Below are 13,373 nucleotides of genomic sequence, written 5' to 3' on the forward strand. Positions count from 1 at the left end.
GGCCTGGTCTCTCTTGGTGTTTCTGTTCTGTGTTGTAGCTTTGCAGGGTTGTGGTGATACTGGGATCTACAGTCCAGACCAGCTTCCACCAGAGAACTCCTCATTTTTGGAGAGAAGTTTCGTATGTCGCTTTCGGTGTCTTCTCGACAACTCGTCTGGTTTTCTGGTGAGAGCATTAAAATGGTCTGCTTTGGGTGTATATTCACTTCACTGCTGTCTAATTTGATCATACTCATTATGTTGTTTTTATCAAGACTGAAATGTGAACTTTTAGTCCCTGTACACCTGCAACTTGGAGGAAATTCCTTTTAATTACATCAGATTTTACTTGTATCTCTTCTTCTTCTTTTAGCTAATTTGTTCGGTTTATATAGAAAATATTGCAGTTCTTCATGTCTGTGCATTTCAATGATAGATATATAATGATGTATTATAATGATAGATATCAGATATCAGTTTTTGTATAAACCAGCTGGTTCTGTCGTCTCTGTACCAGGCCCTTAAGTTCCAGGGACGACTGAAGTACCTTCATGGCCAAAGCCTTTTGAGGGACAACGGGACATGTGTCCAACCACAGCTGGCTCTGTTCTGCATTGCAGTGCCAGTCCAGCCTCCGTCCATCGTGGAAATCAGGGCAAAGATGCTCCTGTTCCAGACCAAGCACAGGCTGGACTTCACACCGACAGGCGTCGACAGCAGGTCATGCACATTTACGCTCTGGTCGTCCATTATTCTGCTTGTTTGAAGGCCAAAAGCAAAGAACACCTTCTACTAAAAATGCCCCCAGGACTTGTGACTTGTTGAAGCTAAATGCTCTTTCTTTTTTCTCTCAGGGGGAAGATTGTTCTGGGTTATTCAGAGGCTGAACTGTGCTCAAAAGGTTCTGGATACCAATTCATCCATGCAGCTGATATGATGTACTGTGCTGACAATCACATCCGGAGTACGTTGGCAGTGGATTTTTATATTGTTTTGTGCATTTTACCTTTTGTTTTTGATACTGAATAATGTTAACAGACAATGAGCTGGTTTACATTCATTATCTGATTTCTGGAGTTATCAGACTATTCCAGTGATCATGTAAACAGTATAATCTGATCTGTTTTATCAGATAACAGATAAAAATGACTAGAAAGACCTAAAAATAAGAAGAACATGGATACAGAATGATCTAGACAAACTAAAATGTTTGAGCACATGTAAAATAGTTGAAAGTTCTTTTTCATAATAAATATGATAAAAATTCAAGTCTGTTTTGTTTTTTTTAATGATAATTAATGGACACAATAAAAACTAAGTTCTTCCTGAAAAAGATGTAAAAGAATTGGCGAAAAGGACATTTTTTGACACTTTCATTGCAAAAACAACATAAAGAAATCTAGACCGGTTATGAAGGTAGTCCTTATAGGGTTCTGATTTTTTGTGTTTGTCTTTATTTCCTAGTGATTAAAACAGGAGAGAGCGGTCTGACAGTTTTCAGACTCCTGACAAAGTCAGGGAGCTGGATTTGGGTGAAGTCCAACGCCAAAGTGATCTTCAAAGGAGGAAGACCCGAGTTCATCATCGCATATCAGAAAGCTCTGGTGTAAGTGCTCAAGTATTTATTATGGACACTGTCAGGAATGTTTTTAGTGACTAAATTTAGGAAGTTAGCATTTAGAAGAGCATATTTAATATATCCACAAAACATTATACAGCTATGTATATATATTTTTTATTGACCTTAAAGTGGTTCTATGTAGTATTGATGTTACAAACTCTGACCAGTCAGTCTGGTATCAAACCGCCAATGAATCAACCCTATGTATCACTCACTGAATAAAGTATAAAGCTCATTGTTTCCACACATCTGTACTGTGGTATAATTAAGTTTTCTTCTTCAAATGAAAACTCATAGATGCTTATTATTACTAAAGTATGTTAAAACCAAACTAAGAGATGGTTTTAACAGACAAAACCTGGGTAAAACTAGAATAAAAGATAAACTAAAAGGTGTTAAAAGAAACAGAAAATTTGGCAAAATAAGTCTAAAAGATTGTAAAACGAAACTATTTAATGGTTCAATCAGGCCTAAAGATGGTTAAACTAGGCTAAAGTATAGTAAAATCACACTAAGAGATGGTTTTAATTAACTAAAAGTTGGAAAAAAAACAGTATAAAAGATGGTGAAACTACATGAAAAGGAGGATAAAATAAACTAAAATTGTTTCCACACATCTGTATTATGGTATCATCAAGTTTTCCTCTAAAACTCATAGATGCTTATTTTAACAGTTACTCAAAATAACACTGTGTCTTTTTATGTTCATGTGCAGCATCAGCTGATAGTTTACATTATAGCTCTGTTAGCTTAGCTCTGTTTTTAGACTGAAAACAGCCACAGTAAAACCACTAATCACCTCTGTTTTCTGTTTGGTTTGTGTTGTCAGTGGCTGAACTAAAGATCTTTTTGAATCCAACAAACAAGGTCAGAACTGTCACAGTTTAGTCTGAACCGTGGATCAGCAAACGGCAATTTAGCAAAGATAAGAACATCCCATAATAACTTTATACCTTCATAAGCCTCAGAATCAAACTCACTCATGTAGAAGAAACACCATCAAACTCCATTCTTTACATTTACAGCTGAATCCAGTGGAAACAACAGCTTCTATTTTTATCATTTCTTTTCTTTGACTCCAAAAGTTCTTTCTCAATGGGTCTCATCCCATCTGGTCACTTTCTGATGCTTTGACAAAGGCCTCATCACTGTCTGTTTTTGGTGTAGACTGGATTATTATTGTGTATGTGGAGATGTGGCCTGTGCTGTTGTTCACATTCTCTGTTTGCTGTGTTTCAGTAACGCTGAGGGCGAGGACTACCTTCGCCAGAGGAGGCTTCAGCTGCCGTTCAGTTGCACCACAGGCGAGGCAGTCCTCTACAACTCCAGCCCAACTGTGGACATCACAGAGTTCCAGTTCAATAAAATGTTCAACAGCAGCAATGTGGAGAAGGAGGGAGATCCTCAGTCTTTGCTGGACTGCTTCTTGAAACAGGATCATGGGCTCTACTCCCAGCCCATTGAGTCGCCGTTACCTGTGGACCAGGTGTTCATGGACAGCCGGGCCTTGGTCACCATCGCTAATGATGCTTGGCAGGGAACTGGCTCCGATGCAGTAGGAGACTCAGTCGTAGTGAAAGAGGAGGCTAAAACCTCAGTGATGGCAGTGATTGAAGGCCTGGAGAAAATGGCTCAGAATGGGGACTTTTGCGCAGCGTTGCAGAGTTTGGAGGTCGACGACACTCAGTTGCTGGAGTGGGAAAACACCCTGAGGAGATTAAGCGATGATCAACAGAATAGCCTGAGGTCTGACTTGGACACCATTGTCACCAACGACATATTCGACTACATTGACTCTGTTCTGTTTGAGGAGAAGGTGGACACCAGCCCTCCGAGCTGCCTCAGCGGCGTCGGCAACAATCTGCAGGAGCCGTTCGCTCAGGCCAACCCCTTCCCAGCCACCGGGCTGTCTGAGCCACAGATGTTTCGAACGCCAAGTCCCGATTGCGCTTATTCTCCTGTGAATGGACTGTATGCTCACCAGCAGGATGCCAGGGGCTTGAGGCCGAGCTCAGAGGATTCTCCAATTTTCAACGGAACCCAGAAACTGTCCCACCCAGGGGTCCTGCAGGCCGAGGGCAACCTGCCGCCCATTCAGCAGCTGCAGCTCCAGGACATTTTCAGCCTGGCGATTGAGCTTCCAGAGCTCACTGTTCCCAACACCTCGCTCACATTTGCATCCTGTGGGCAGACGTCCAGCCACCGTCAGGGTCAACCTCAGCCCAGCCAACACCTGCTCTGTCCTCAAAATAACTCACAACATCCTCCAGCAAATAGACAACTGCTGCAGAGCTCTATTCAGCAACCCAGCGCCGTCCCCTCCAGTGCTACGGACATTCTGCCACCACTGATCCAATGCAATGACTTTAATTCCCCAAACACACCCAATATCCCCGTTCCTTTTTCAACATCCTGTCTGCAAGGAAGCACTCACTTTGAACCACCCAACCAACAAACCCAGCAGTGGCCCCAGAGCCAGACACAGAAGCTGCCTCACAGTGGGATCATGCAAAACCTACCAGAACCCATGCAGGCGTGCCACAACCAAACTTCACAAAGCCAAACATTTCCAAATGGTGGCCATTTGCCAAGGAGTGTTAACGGACTGAACCACTCTCAGCAGGGGGGGCTGGCATGTGGACAGGAAGCCACTCACAGCAGCTGCATGTTTGACCAGCCCTTTTCATCCGGTCCAGCAGGGGACGGCGTCTTCACATTCTCTGGGTCTTTGTGCCTGAGCGGGGCTGGGACATCCCTGGATCAGAGTCCTCCTCAAGGTTCCTGCTACTTCCAGTGGGGTCGCAGTGAGCCGGTGGTGGGAACGGCCGCCATCAGCCAGGAGAACGTCAACATAAGCCCCCTGACCTTTTCGTCCGGCATGTCTTCATCAGACCACTGCTTCAACATCCAACAGCTGCTGGAATGCCAAAGAAAGACACAGGTAAACATGATCAGGGACAAGGAGTCGAGTCAGACACAGAAAATGATCTCATACAGTCTGGGGCACCGCTAGCAATTGTGGGCCCCGTGAAAGCTAAACATTGTGGGCCCTTCGTAAAAGAAAGTATCTGTCCATCTGGGGGTAGTATATACGTGGGGTAGGGGCAGGAGGTATATACAGTACAGGCCAAAAGTTTGGACACACCTTCTCATTCTTTGCATTTTCTGTATTTTCATGACTATTTACATTGTAGATTCTCACTGAAGGCATCAAAACTATGAATGAATACATGTGGAATTATGTACTTAACAAAAAAGTGTGAAATAACTGAAAACATATCTTATATTCTAGTTTCTTCAAAGTAGCCACCCTTAGCTCTGATGACTGCTTTGCACACTCTTGGCATTCTCTTGATGAGCTTCAAGAGGTAGTCACCTGAAATGGTTTCCTAACAGTCTTGAAGAAGTTCCCAGAGATGCTTAGCACTTGTTGGCCCTTTTGCCTTCACTCTGCGGTCCAGCTCACCCCAAACCATCTCGATTGGGTTCAGGTCCGGTGACTGTGGAGGCCAGGTCATCTGGCGCAGCACTCCATCACTCTCCTTCTTGATCAAATATCCCTCACACAGCCTGGAGGTGTGTTTTGGGTCATTGTCCTGTTGAAACATAAATGATGGTCCAACTAAACGCAAACCGGATGGAATGGCATGTCACTTCAGGATGCTGTGGTAGCCATGCTGATTCAGGTTGCCTTCAATCTTGAATAAATCCCCAACAGCGTCACCAGCAAAGCACCCCCACACCATCACACCTCCCCCTCCATGCTTCACGGTGGGAACCAGGCATGTAGCATCCATCCGTTCACCTTTTCTGCGTCGCACAAAGACACGGCGGTTGGATCCAAAGATCTCAAATTTGGACTCATCAGACCAAAGCACAGATTTCCACTGGTCTAATGTCCATTCCTTGGGTTTCTTGGCCCAAATAAATCTCTTCTGTTTGTTGCCTCTCCTTAGCAGTGGTTTCCTAGCAGCTATTTGACCATGAAGGCCTGATTCACGCAGTCTCCTCTTAACAGTTGTTGTAGAGATGTGTCTGCTGCTAGAGCTCTGTGTGGTATTCATCTGGTCTCTAATCTGAGCTGCTGTTAATTTGCGATTTCTGAGGCTGGTGACTCAGATGAACTTATCTTCAGCATCAGAGGTGACTCTTGGTCTTCCTTTCCTGGGGCGGTCCCCATGTGAGCCAGTTTCGTTGGAGCGCTTGATGGTTTTTGCGACTGCACTTGGGGACACATTCAAAGTTTTTGAAATTTTCTAGACTGACTGACCTTCATTTCTTAAAGTAATGATGGCCACTCGTTTGTCTTTACTTAGCTGATTGGTTCTCGCCATAATATGTATTCTAACAGTTGTCCAATAGGGCTGTCAGCTGTGCATCAACCTGACTTCTGCACAACACAACTGATGGTCCCAACCCCATCAATAAGGCAAGAAATTCCACTAAGTAACCCTGACAAGGCACAGCTATGAAGTGAAAACCATTTCAGGGGACTACCTCTTGATGCTCATCAAGAGAATGCCAAGGGTGTGCAAGGCAGTCATCAGAGCTAAGGGTGGCTACTTTGAAGAAACTAGAATATAAGAGATGTTTTCAGTTATTTCACACTTTTTTGTTAAGTACATAATTCCACATGTGTTCATTCATAGTTTTGATGCCTTCAGTGAGAATCTACAATGTAAATAGTCATGAAAATAAAGAAAATGCGAAGAATGAGAAGGTGTGTCCAAACTTTTGGCCTGTACTGTACGTAGGGGTGTGTTCCATAAGTGCCGTAAACTGAAAGTGAAATTTAACACGTTTTGGACGTCCGACTCCCTAGTATTATGAAAATGCAAAGTGTTAAAATACAGGTATTTGTGTTATTTATATTTTGTTAACCATGAATTATCCTTTATTCCTGTGGAAGAAGCAGAACTAATTCAGCCTCTCTTCACTCCTACATTATATATCAGTCTTCAGTCATAATGTCAAATAGAAAATAAGCAAGAATCTCCTGTGAATGCATTAAAAACAAGAGTATTATGAAAATGCATGGAGTTAAAATACAGATATTTGTGTTTAAATGTAGGAAAAAATGACCAGATATGTCAGAAAAATAAACACTGAATTAAAATACAGATAGTGACAAAATATCAGTACATTTCCACTTTGGAATTGTTCATTATTTTGTGTGAAGAAGATAAAAAAATATCACCGGTTTGTGACTTTGGAGACTCTATAAAGCCAAAATAATAAATTCTTTAATAAATACATTTGCATCACTGAATATGACACTAAATGTTAAAATGTAGAAGAGTCTAAATTAATGTTTTTTCAGGGCCTAATATTATCCATTTAATTTCTGCCTGTTTCTTGTAACTGAAAATCCCACTGTGCAGACCCTGGTGCTAAAAGTACTGAAGTCACAAAAAAAGTCTGTTAAAAATATTTATATGGTGGACTTAGCTAAACAAATACAACATGTTTATATGCTCAGCTTGAATTGTCCTAAAATGTGACTTCAATACTTTTAGTACCAGGGTCTTCAGTTCTACTCTCACATTCTGAATTAGTCTGATTTAGTCCAGATCAGATGTTTTTCAGTGAGTATTAGACATAAATGAGGATTCTATTTAGTCTTTCCACAGCGTCTGTCAGTTAAACAGGGTTACAGCTGCTGTTTTAACCTTAACTTCCTGTCTCCGTCTCTGTTCTGCAGAAAAACAACATCCCAGATGAACACAACAGGGGTTCCTTCTGCTCGTGATGAAACTATCTTCCTTTCACACAGACCTGAGCCATGATGTCTCGTAGAACGACAAAAGCCAGCAGTTAGCCTGTATCAGTGCCTACCCTCTGATTTCCACCCTTGTGTTACTGCAGTTTGTTTTATATTGCCCAATCTCATATATATATATATATATATATATATATATATATATATATATATATATATATTTCTTTTTTTTTTTTTTTTTAACGCATGTATACTTCGTCCAATGCAGTAGCTTGTCATTTTTTTTTGTCTGAAGATACACTATGATAACAATGAAGTATAAAGCCACAAGTGTGTTTACAAAGATGGAGTTGGAGGTAGCTCGGAGGATTGGTCAAGTGAATCCAAACAGCCAAAGAAATGTTTTTATAAGGGAAACCGCCGCATACTCTGTTCCCTATATCCATCCGGGGACTTTCAGATCTTTGTTAAATACACACCTGAACTGAATGAAATGTCTTTTTTAGTTAAAGATGCAGAAAATAGTTGCCTTAGTTAAACTAAGTGGATGCTCTATAAGCATTGTAATCAGAATTGATCAAAAATGCATTCAATCTGAAATTATTTGCGTGCTTTGAATGAAACCAACGCTCAATGTAAAATTTTTAAAGAAATCACAGAAGCACATATTAGTATTGGCTTAACAATGCAAAGTACATTGAGGAATGAAAGAAAATTACAGTTGAAACGCATTCAAGCAAAGTGAAAAAAAAAAAAAAGATTTCTGTGCGTTTGTGTGTCGTCCAGCAGGGGGCAGCACAGGAGGATGAATCACACAAAATAACAGTCCCTGAATGCACCGCTTTGGATCTTTTTGCAACTGTAAAAATGCACATCACAGTGAATTATGGCATGTTAGCATTTTGTTTTTTGTGATTTGTGAAGACATTTTAAATATTCCACATTTTATTTGATATACTCTTATATTTTCTCCAGCAGGTCTGCTTTGGTTTAATGAAATCTCACGTATTTGGGAAGCATCAGTATGTGCAGTGTACAGATGCTTCTGTGGTGCATTGAACGCATCAATCTGTCAGATCCGCATTTGATTATGTGTTGGAAATGCACCTCAGGAAATCATGAGGGTCTCCAGGTTTATTATGAACTATAGGTCGACTGACAATGGATGTTTATGGATATTTAAACCCCATTAAATTCATATTAGACTCATAAATATTGACACCTGTTGAACTGAATGTCTACGTCCTGCAGAGACACTTAAGTCCTGAAAGGTGATATTTTTTTCTTGTGCAACTGATTGATTTATTTTTTGTGAAGCATGATATCAGTAATGAATTATCCTTTATTCCTGTGGAAGAAGCAGAACTAATTCACCCTCTCTTCACCCCTACGTTATATATCAGTCTTCAGTCATAATGTTAAATAGAAAATAAGCAAAACTCTCCTATGAAGGCATTAAGAACAAGAGTATTATAAAGATGCATCGAGGCAAAATACAGATATTTGTGTTACAATGTAAGAAAAATGACCAGATTTGTCAGAAAAACAAACACTGCTTTAAAAAAACAGATAGTGACAAATATCAGTACATTTTCTTTTTGGAATTGTTCATTATTTTGTGCAAAAAAGATGAAAAATATCACCGTTTTGTGACTTTGGAGACTCTGTACAGGCAAAATGACAAATAATTTAATGAATATACTTGCATCACTGAACATGAAACTAAATGTAAAAACGCAGAAGAGTCAAAATTAATGTTTTCCAGCGGAGAAGCCTAATATTATCTGTTCAGTTTCTGCCAATTGTGACAGTTTGTAACATCCAGTTGTCTATGTGTTCAGCTAACAGCCATCACACATGCAAACTTTACATTACTGCTTTATATCCAAGTAAGTGGAGCTTTATTAAAACATGTAAATAAGTAAATAATCCGCAAAACTAGACTGGGGTTTTAGAGGCGTTTTTGAATACAGTGAGTCCTGTGACACTGAGCTTTAAGAAAGTAGTCCATCAGACGTCGCATAGATCTTCATCATGTTTTTTGGACATCTGTAAATACTGGTGGCTGTTCAGATTCAGGCAGACATGACTCTAAACTGAGAATATCATCAGGTTCATCTGTCGTACATATATATATATTTAAGGTTTTGTTTGGACTGAGAGGAGCAGGTTTTTAGACATTCTGGTTATTTTTCCCCTGATTTAAGCTCCTCCAGCTTCAGACAAACCTTAGAACACAAGATTGCATGACATCTTTATTAACCAAAACTAAGGTTGCATTCAGGTGCTGCTCAACTTGTGATTAAATAAAAACCACAAGTTTGATCAGGTGGTCAACAATGATTTAACCTTTGACCTTTGACTGTCAAAACCTGATCAATTCCCCCTTGAGTCCAAGTGAATGTTAAGTGCACTTTACAAGCAAAAATAAAATCCCTCAAAATTTACCGAATACATCTTATCTAAAAGAATTAACACAGAAATCAACAACAATCTTGACCTTTGACCTTTGGCCTCTTAAATCTAATGAGTTCATCGTTGACTCTAAGTGAATATTTGTGGCAAATGAGACCAACCCCCCCCCACACACACACACACACACAAAAAAACAAACTCAAAGCACTTATGAAACTTCACATTTAACCCTTGGGTGGTGTTTGGGTCTGTGGGACCCCTTTCATTTTTTATTTAAAGAAAAATGATGAGTACTTATTTTTTAATGAATTGTTTCCTCTCATATCTTAACCTATTACATTTTGTAAGAAAAAAACTAACAATGAGTAGTAGTTTAATTCATAAATGTGATCTAGCAAAATCAAAAGGCACATATATGCTTTTATATTGCTTGTAGTTGGGATGAAGTAAACATCTGTTGAGTATTTTAACATAAAATTGTTTGATTATGTTGAATTAAAAACACACAAATGCAGCGGGTCCACCACACCCACAAACACTGGCTGAAGAGCAAAAATGTGAACGCCACACAAGGGTTAGAAGGATGGATGAAGAATGGACAAGGTCACAGTAGCCTTGACCTTTGACCTCTGGCCACCAAAATCATCTCAATATATCATTAAGTCAAAGGAACAACATTCTGTCAAACCTTTCCTGTAATTTCTTGCAGTTTTTTCCGGGGATTAATTGATAAAATATAGAGATAGAGATTTACCACAGATGCATCTTAACAAAAACCGTAAATAACAAGTCAAATAAGAAACAGTGGTTGAAATGAAAGTGAAACAGGATGAGTCGACATGTATTGATGCAGTTTATGCCACGTGTGATGGACAACCAGCAGACAGTGTAGCACTTAACGGTAAAATCAGTTCAGTTTTTCAGTCCACTCTCTGACTCTGGCTGCTAGTTCTTTTTTCATCCAATGTGTTCATCCTCCCAACTTGTCACATTGTGATGCTCAGTCAGGACGCCACATTTCAAGGAGTCATTTAGTCCAAAAGACCAAAAAAGACCAGTGGTGCTTGGCTCATTTTGCTTTGGAACCAACATTTTCAGCTGGTCATTAAATGTAGACCCAGTTTACCACAAACAGTAACTGTCTTGACTTGAAAATTTCCTTAAAATTCACAGATGTGACAGATATAAATGTTTTAAGTTGTCTCTTGCCTTTGAAAATTGTCTTTATCAGATTTTTTTCAGATTTTTTCTTTTTCGGATTTGGCAGATGTTCATCAGCATGTCTGTCCAAACAGCCGTTAGACTTTGTTGGACCCATTCAGAATAAATCTTGTATCCTTTTTTGGGTCTTCACTGGTTGAGGAAAGTGTAGTTGGATTCAGTTCACAGTCGTGGTTTTAAGTTTTATTTTTCTATTTATATTTTTCTACATGTTTCTGGTGTTTTTTTCTTGAGAACCATCAGAAACATTTCACAATTTTGAAGACTTATATTGTCAAATAAATCACATTTATGCAAAGAGTCGATTTTTGTCACATTTATGTCACTGCCAAAACTTTGAGCCACGACTGTAGGCTTTGAAACAACTGGTAGGGCTCGGAAAAGAGTCAGGGCACAGGCCAAAAGAGAGAAAGTGCAGAATGTAAAGTCCACCAAATGGGATAAAAACCTGTTGTCGTCAGTTTCACTTTGGATGTTGAAAGGGCTCTTTTTGCATTTCATGCAATTTCACCCCTTTTTGTCAGTTTTGTAGAACTAAAGATGCAGTCTGTGGATCAGGAATGCAGTCAGCCCCTTTAGCAGCAGCAGACGGAGGTGGATCTTCAGCAACACACCCAAAAATACCCGAAAGATATATATCGCATTAAACCAAACATTAATTTATGATATACCCATACTAAGCCATATACAGTATAAAGTTTTTTGTGCCTTTTAGCCACGTGGGCAGCTACAAATTCATATAAATATATGCCTCGCTGTACAAAGCATGTTAAGATCATGTTTTCTTCATTTCTTTTTTTTTTTCTCACTGTTGTTCCAGAGCTGCTCTTGTTAATGTAATATCTGTTAATTAAAAAGACACATACACTCTGAGGGATTTCTCTGCTTTCCAGTGCATCTACAGCAATAGAAACAAGGGGAAAACTACATTTTAATCATGATGTATCTCAGAGGAGCGGAGAATGTGGAGATTTTTGTTTGTTCGTTGTTTTTATGATTTATTTTGCTGAATGTGTTTTCTAAATGTTGCCTTTGGTCTATTTTGACTTCCCTCTATTGCGCTTTTAATATCAACACTACAAAAACCAACTAACGGATTGACCTGAACAGCATTAATACGGCAGCTGATATCCGGATTCCTGCTGCAGCGTGGGAAATCTCTCAGTATTTTAACTTTTTCCTCAAAAAATCTCATTTGTATCCAGAGAATACCTGAAAACAGCTGGATCTTAAAGGCCCAGACAGGTGTGAATGTGGCCTCTGCGTTGAAGTGAAGTGGACTGTGGCGGCTTTTAATGATGGACTTTAACACTGACAGGATAACCGAGGCCACGACAAAAACAAAATCAAAATCTGGTGCCAAATGTTTGATTCTTTCCTCTTTTCACAACAGTGTTGATGTTAAAGCTCACATGTGCCTTGACAGTTGCCATATTTTTCCTTCCTTGTAAAATATTTGACAGTTATTCAGCTCAGCATAATCCACTTTTACTTATCCAAGTACTTATAGTATGTATACTATAATATATGTCCAACAAATAACCACCCATTGTCTATTGTCAATGCTTTTTCATAAATATATTTGTGCAATGCCTACAGTGGTGTTTGGTCATTTTTTTAGTGTTCAGTGGAACAAATAAAGACGACTGACTACAATATCCTGTTAATAATTGTTGATCCACTAATCCTATCAATACATAAATAACTGGAGTAAAATGCAGTTTGTCATCTTTGATTCACCAGTAAAACCCATGGAGTTGGATCAATGACAGTGGATGGACACACTGGGTTTATGTTCAGTTAACGAGAGATTTGACTGAAAAAGTCACTTTTTCTTGTGATTTCCATGTAGTGGAGTTTGAAGTAACTTCCTATTTTGAATAAATCTCATAAAGGAAAGTGGTTTAATGGCTTTTAGCAGATTCGATTTATGTAAAAATCACATCCACTTCCCGTATAAGCAGTTTTTATTTTTTAATTTTTTAATTTTTTTTAAATTTTTTTTTTGGGGGGGGGGGTACCCTCATACTTTAGACATATTTGTTACAGAAGTAACAATTACAATGGTAAATTTAATAGCACTGTTGTTCCTTTAACCCTCAAAGACCTAAATCATCTACTGATCTAAACTGTTTAATACCTGTTGATCCACTAATCTTATCAGTCCATGTAAATAATTGGTTTAAAATACAGTTCTTCATCTTTTCATGGTCATCAGATATGACCCATTTGAATGTTCAGAGGCTCCATAATGAACATGGAAACACCGTCATCTTCTACAACATTGATTCACCAGTAAAACCCATGGAGTTGGATCAATGACAGTGGATGGATACACTGGGTTTATGTTCAGTTAATGAGAGATTTGACTGAAAAAGACACTTTTTCTTGGGATTTCCATGTAGTGGAGTTTGAAGT

At 39.2% G+C, this 13,373-nt stretch overlaps 1 protein-coding gene across 1 annotated transcript in view; it reads left to right on the forward strand.

The window, feature by feature from the left end:
- LOC115412475 (aryl hydrocarbon receptor-like) overlaps window positions 1-12,549 on the forward strand; it is a 61,052-nt gene extending 48,503 nt beyond the window's left edge. Inside the window, exons 6-11 of the mRNA XM_030125002.1 lie at window positions 39-166; window positions 497-699; window positions 834-943; window positions 1,444-1,585; window positions 2,840-4,541; window positions 7,302-12,549. Coding sequence (XP_029980862.1) covers window positions 39-166; window positions 497-699; window positions 834-943; window positions 1,444-1,585; window positions 2,840-4,541; window positions 7,302-7,349 — 2,333 coding nt within the window. The 3' untranslated portion in view covers window positions 7,350-12,549. The remainder of the gene's footprint in view (window positions 1-38; window positions 167-496; window positions 700-833; window positions 944-1,443; window positions 1,586-2,839; window positions 4,542-7,301) is intronic.
- The last annotated feature ends 824 nt before the right edge of the window (window positions 12,550-13,373 follow it).

Source organism: Sphaeramia orbicularis, chromosome 21, assembly GCF_902148855.1.
Source record: "Sphaeramia orbicularis chromosome 21, fSphaOr1.1, whole genome shotgun sequence".
Classification (NCBI taxonomy): domain Eukaryota; kingdom Metazoa; phylum Chordata; class Actinopteri; order Kurtiformes; family Apogonidae; genus Sphaeramia; species Sphaeramia orbicularis.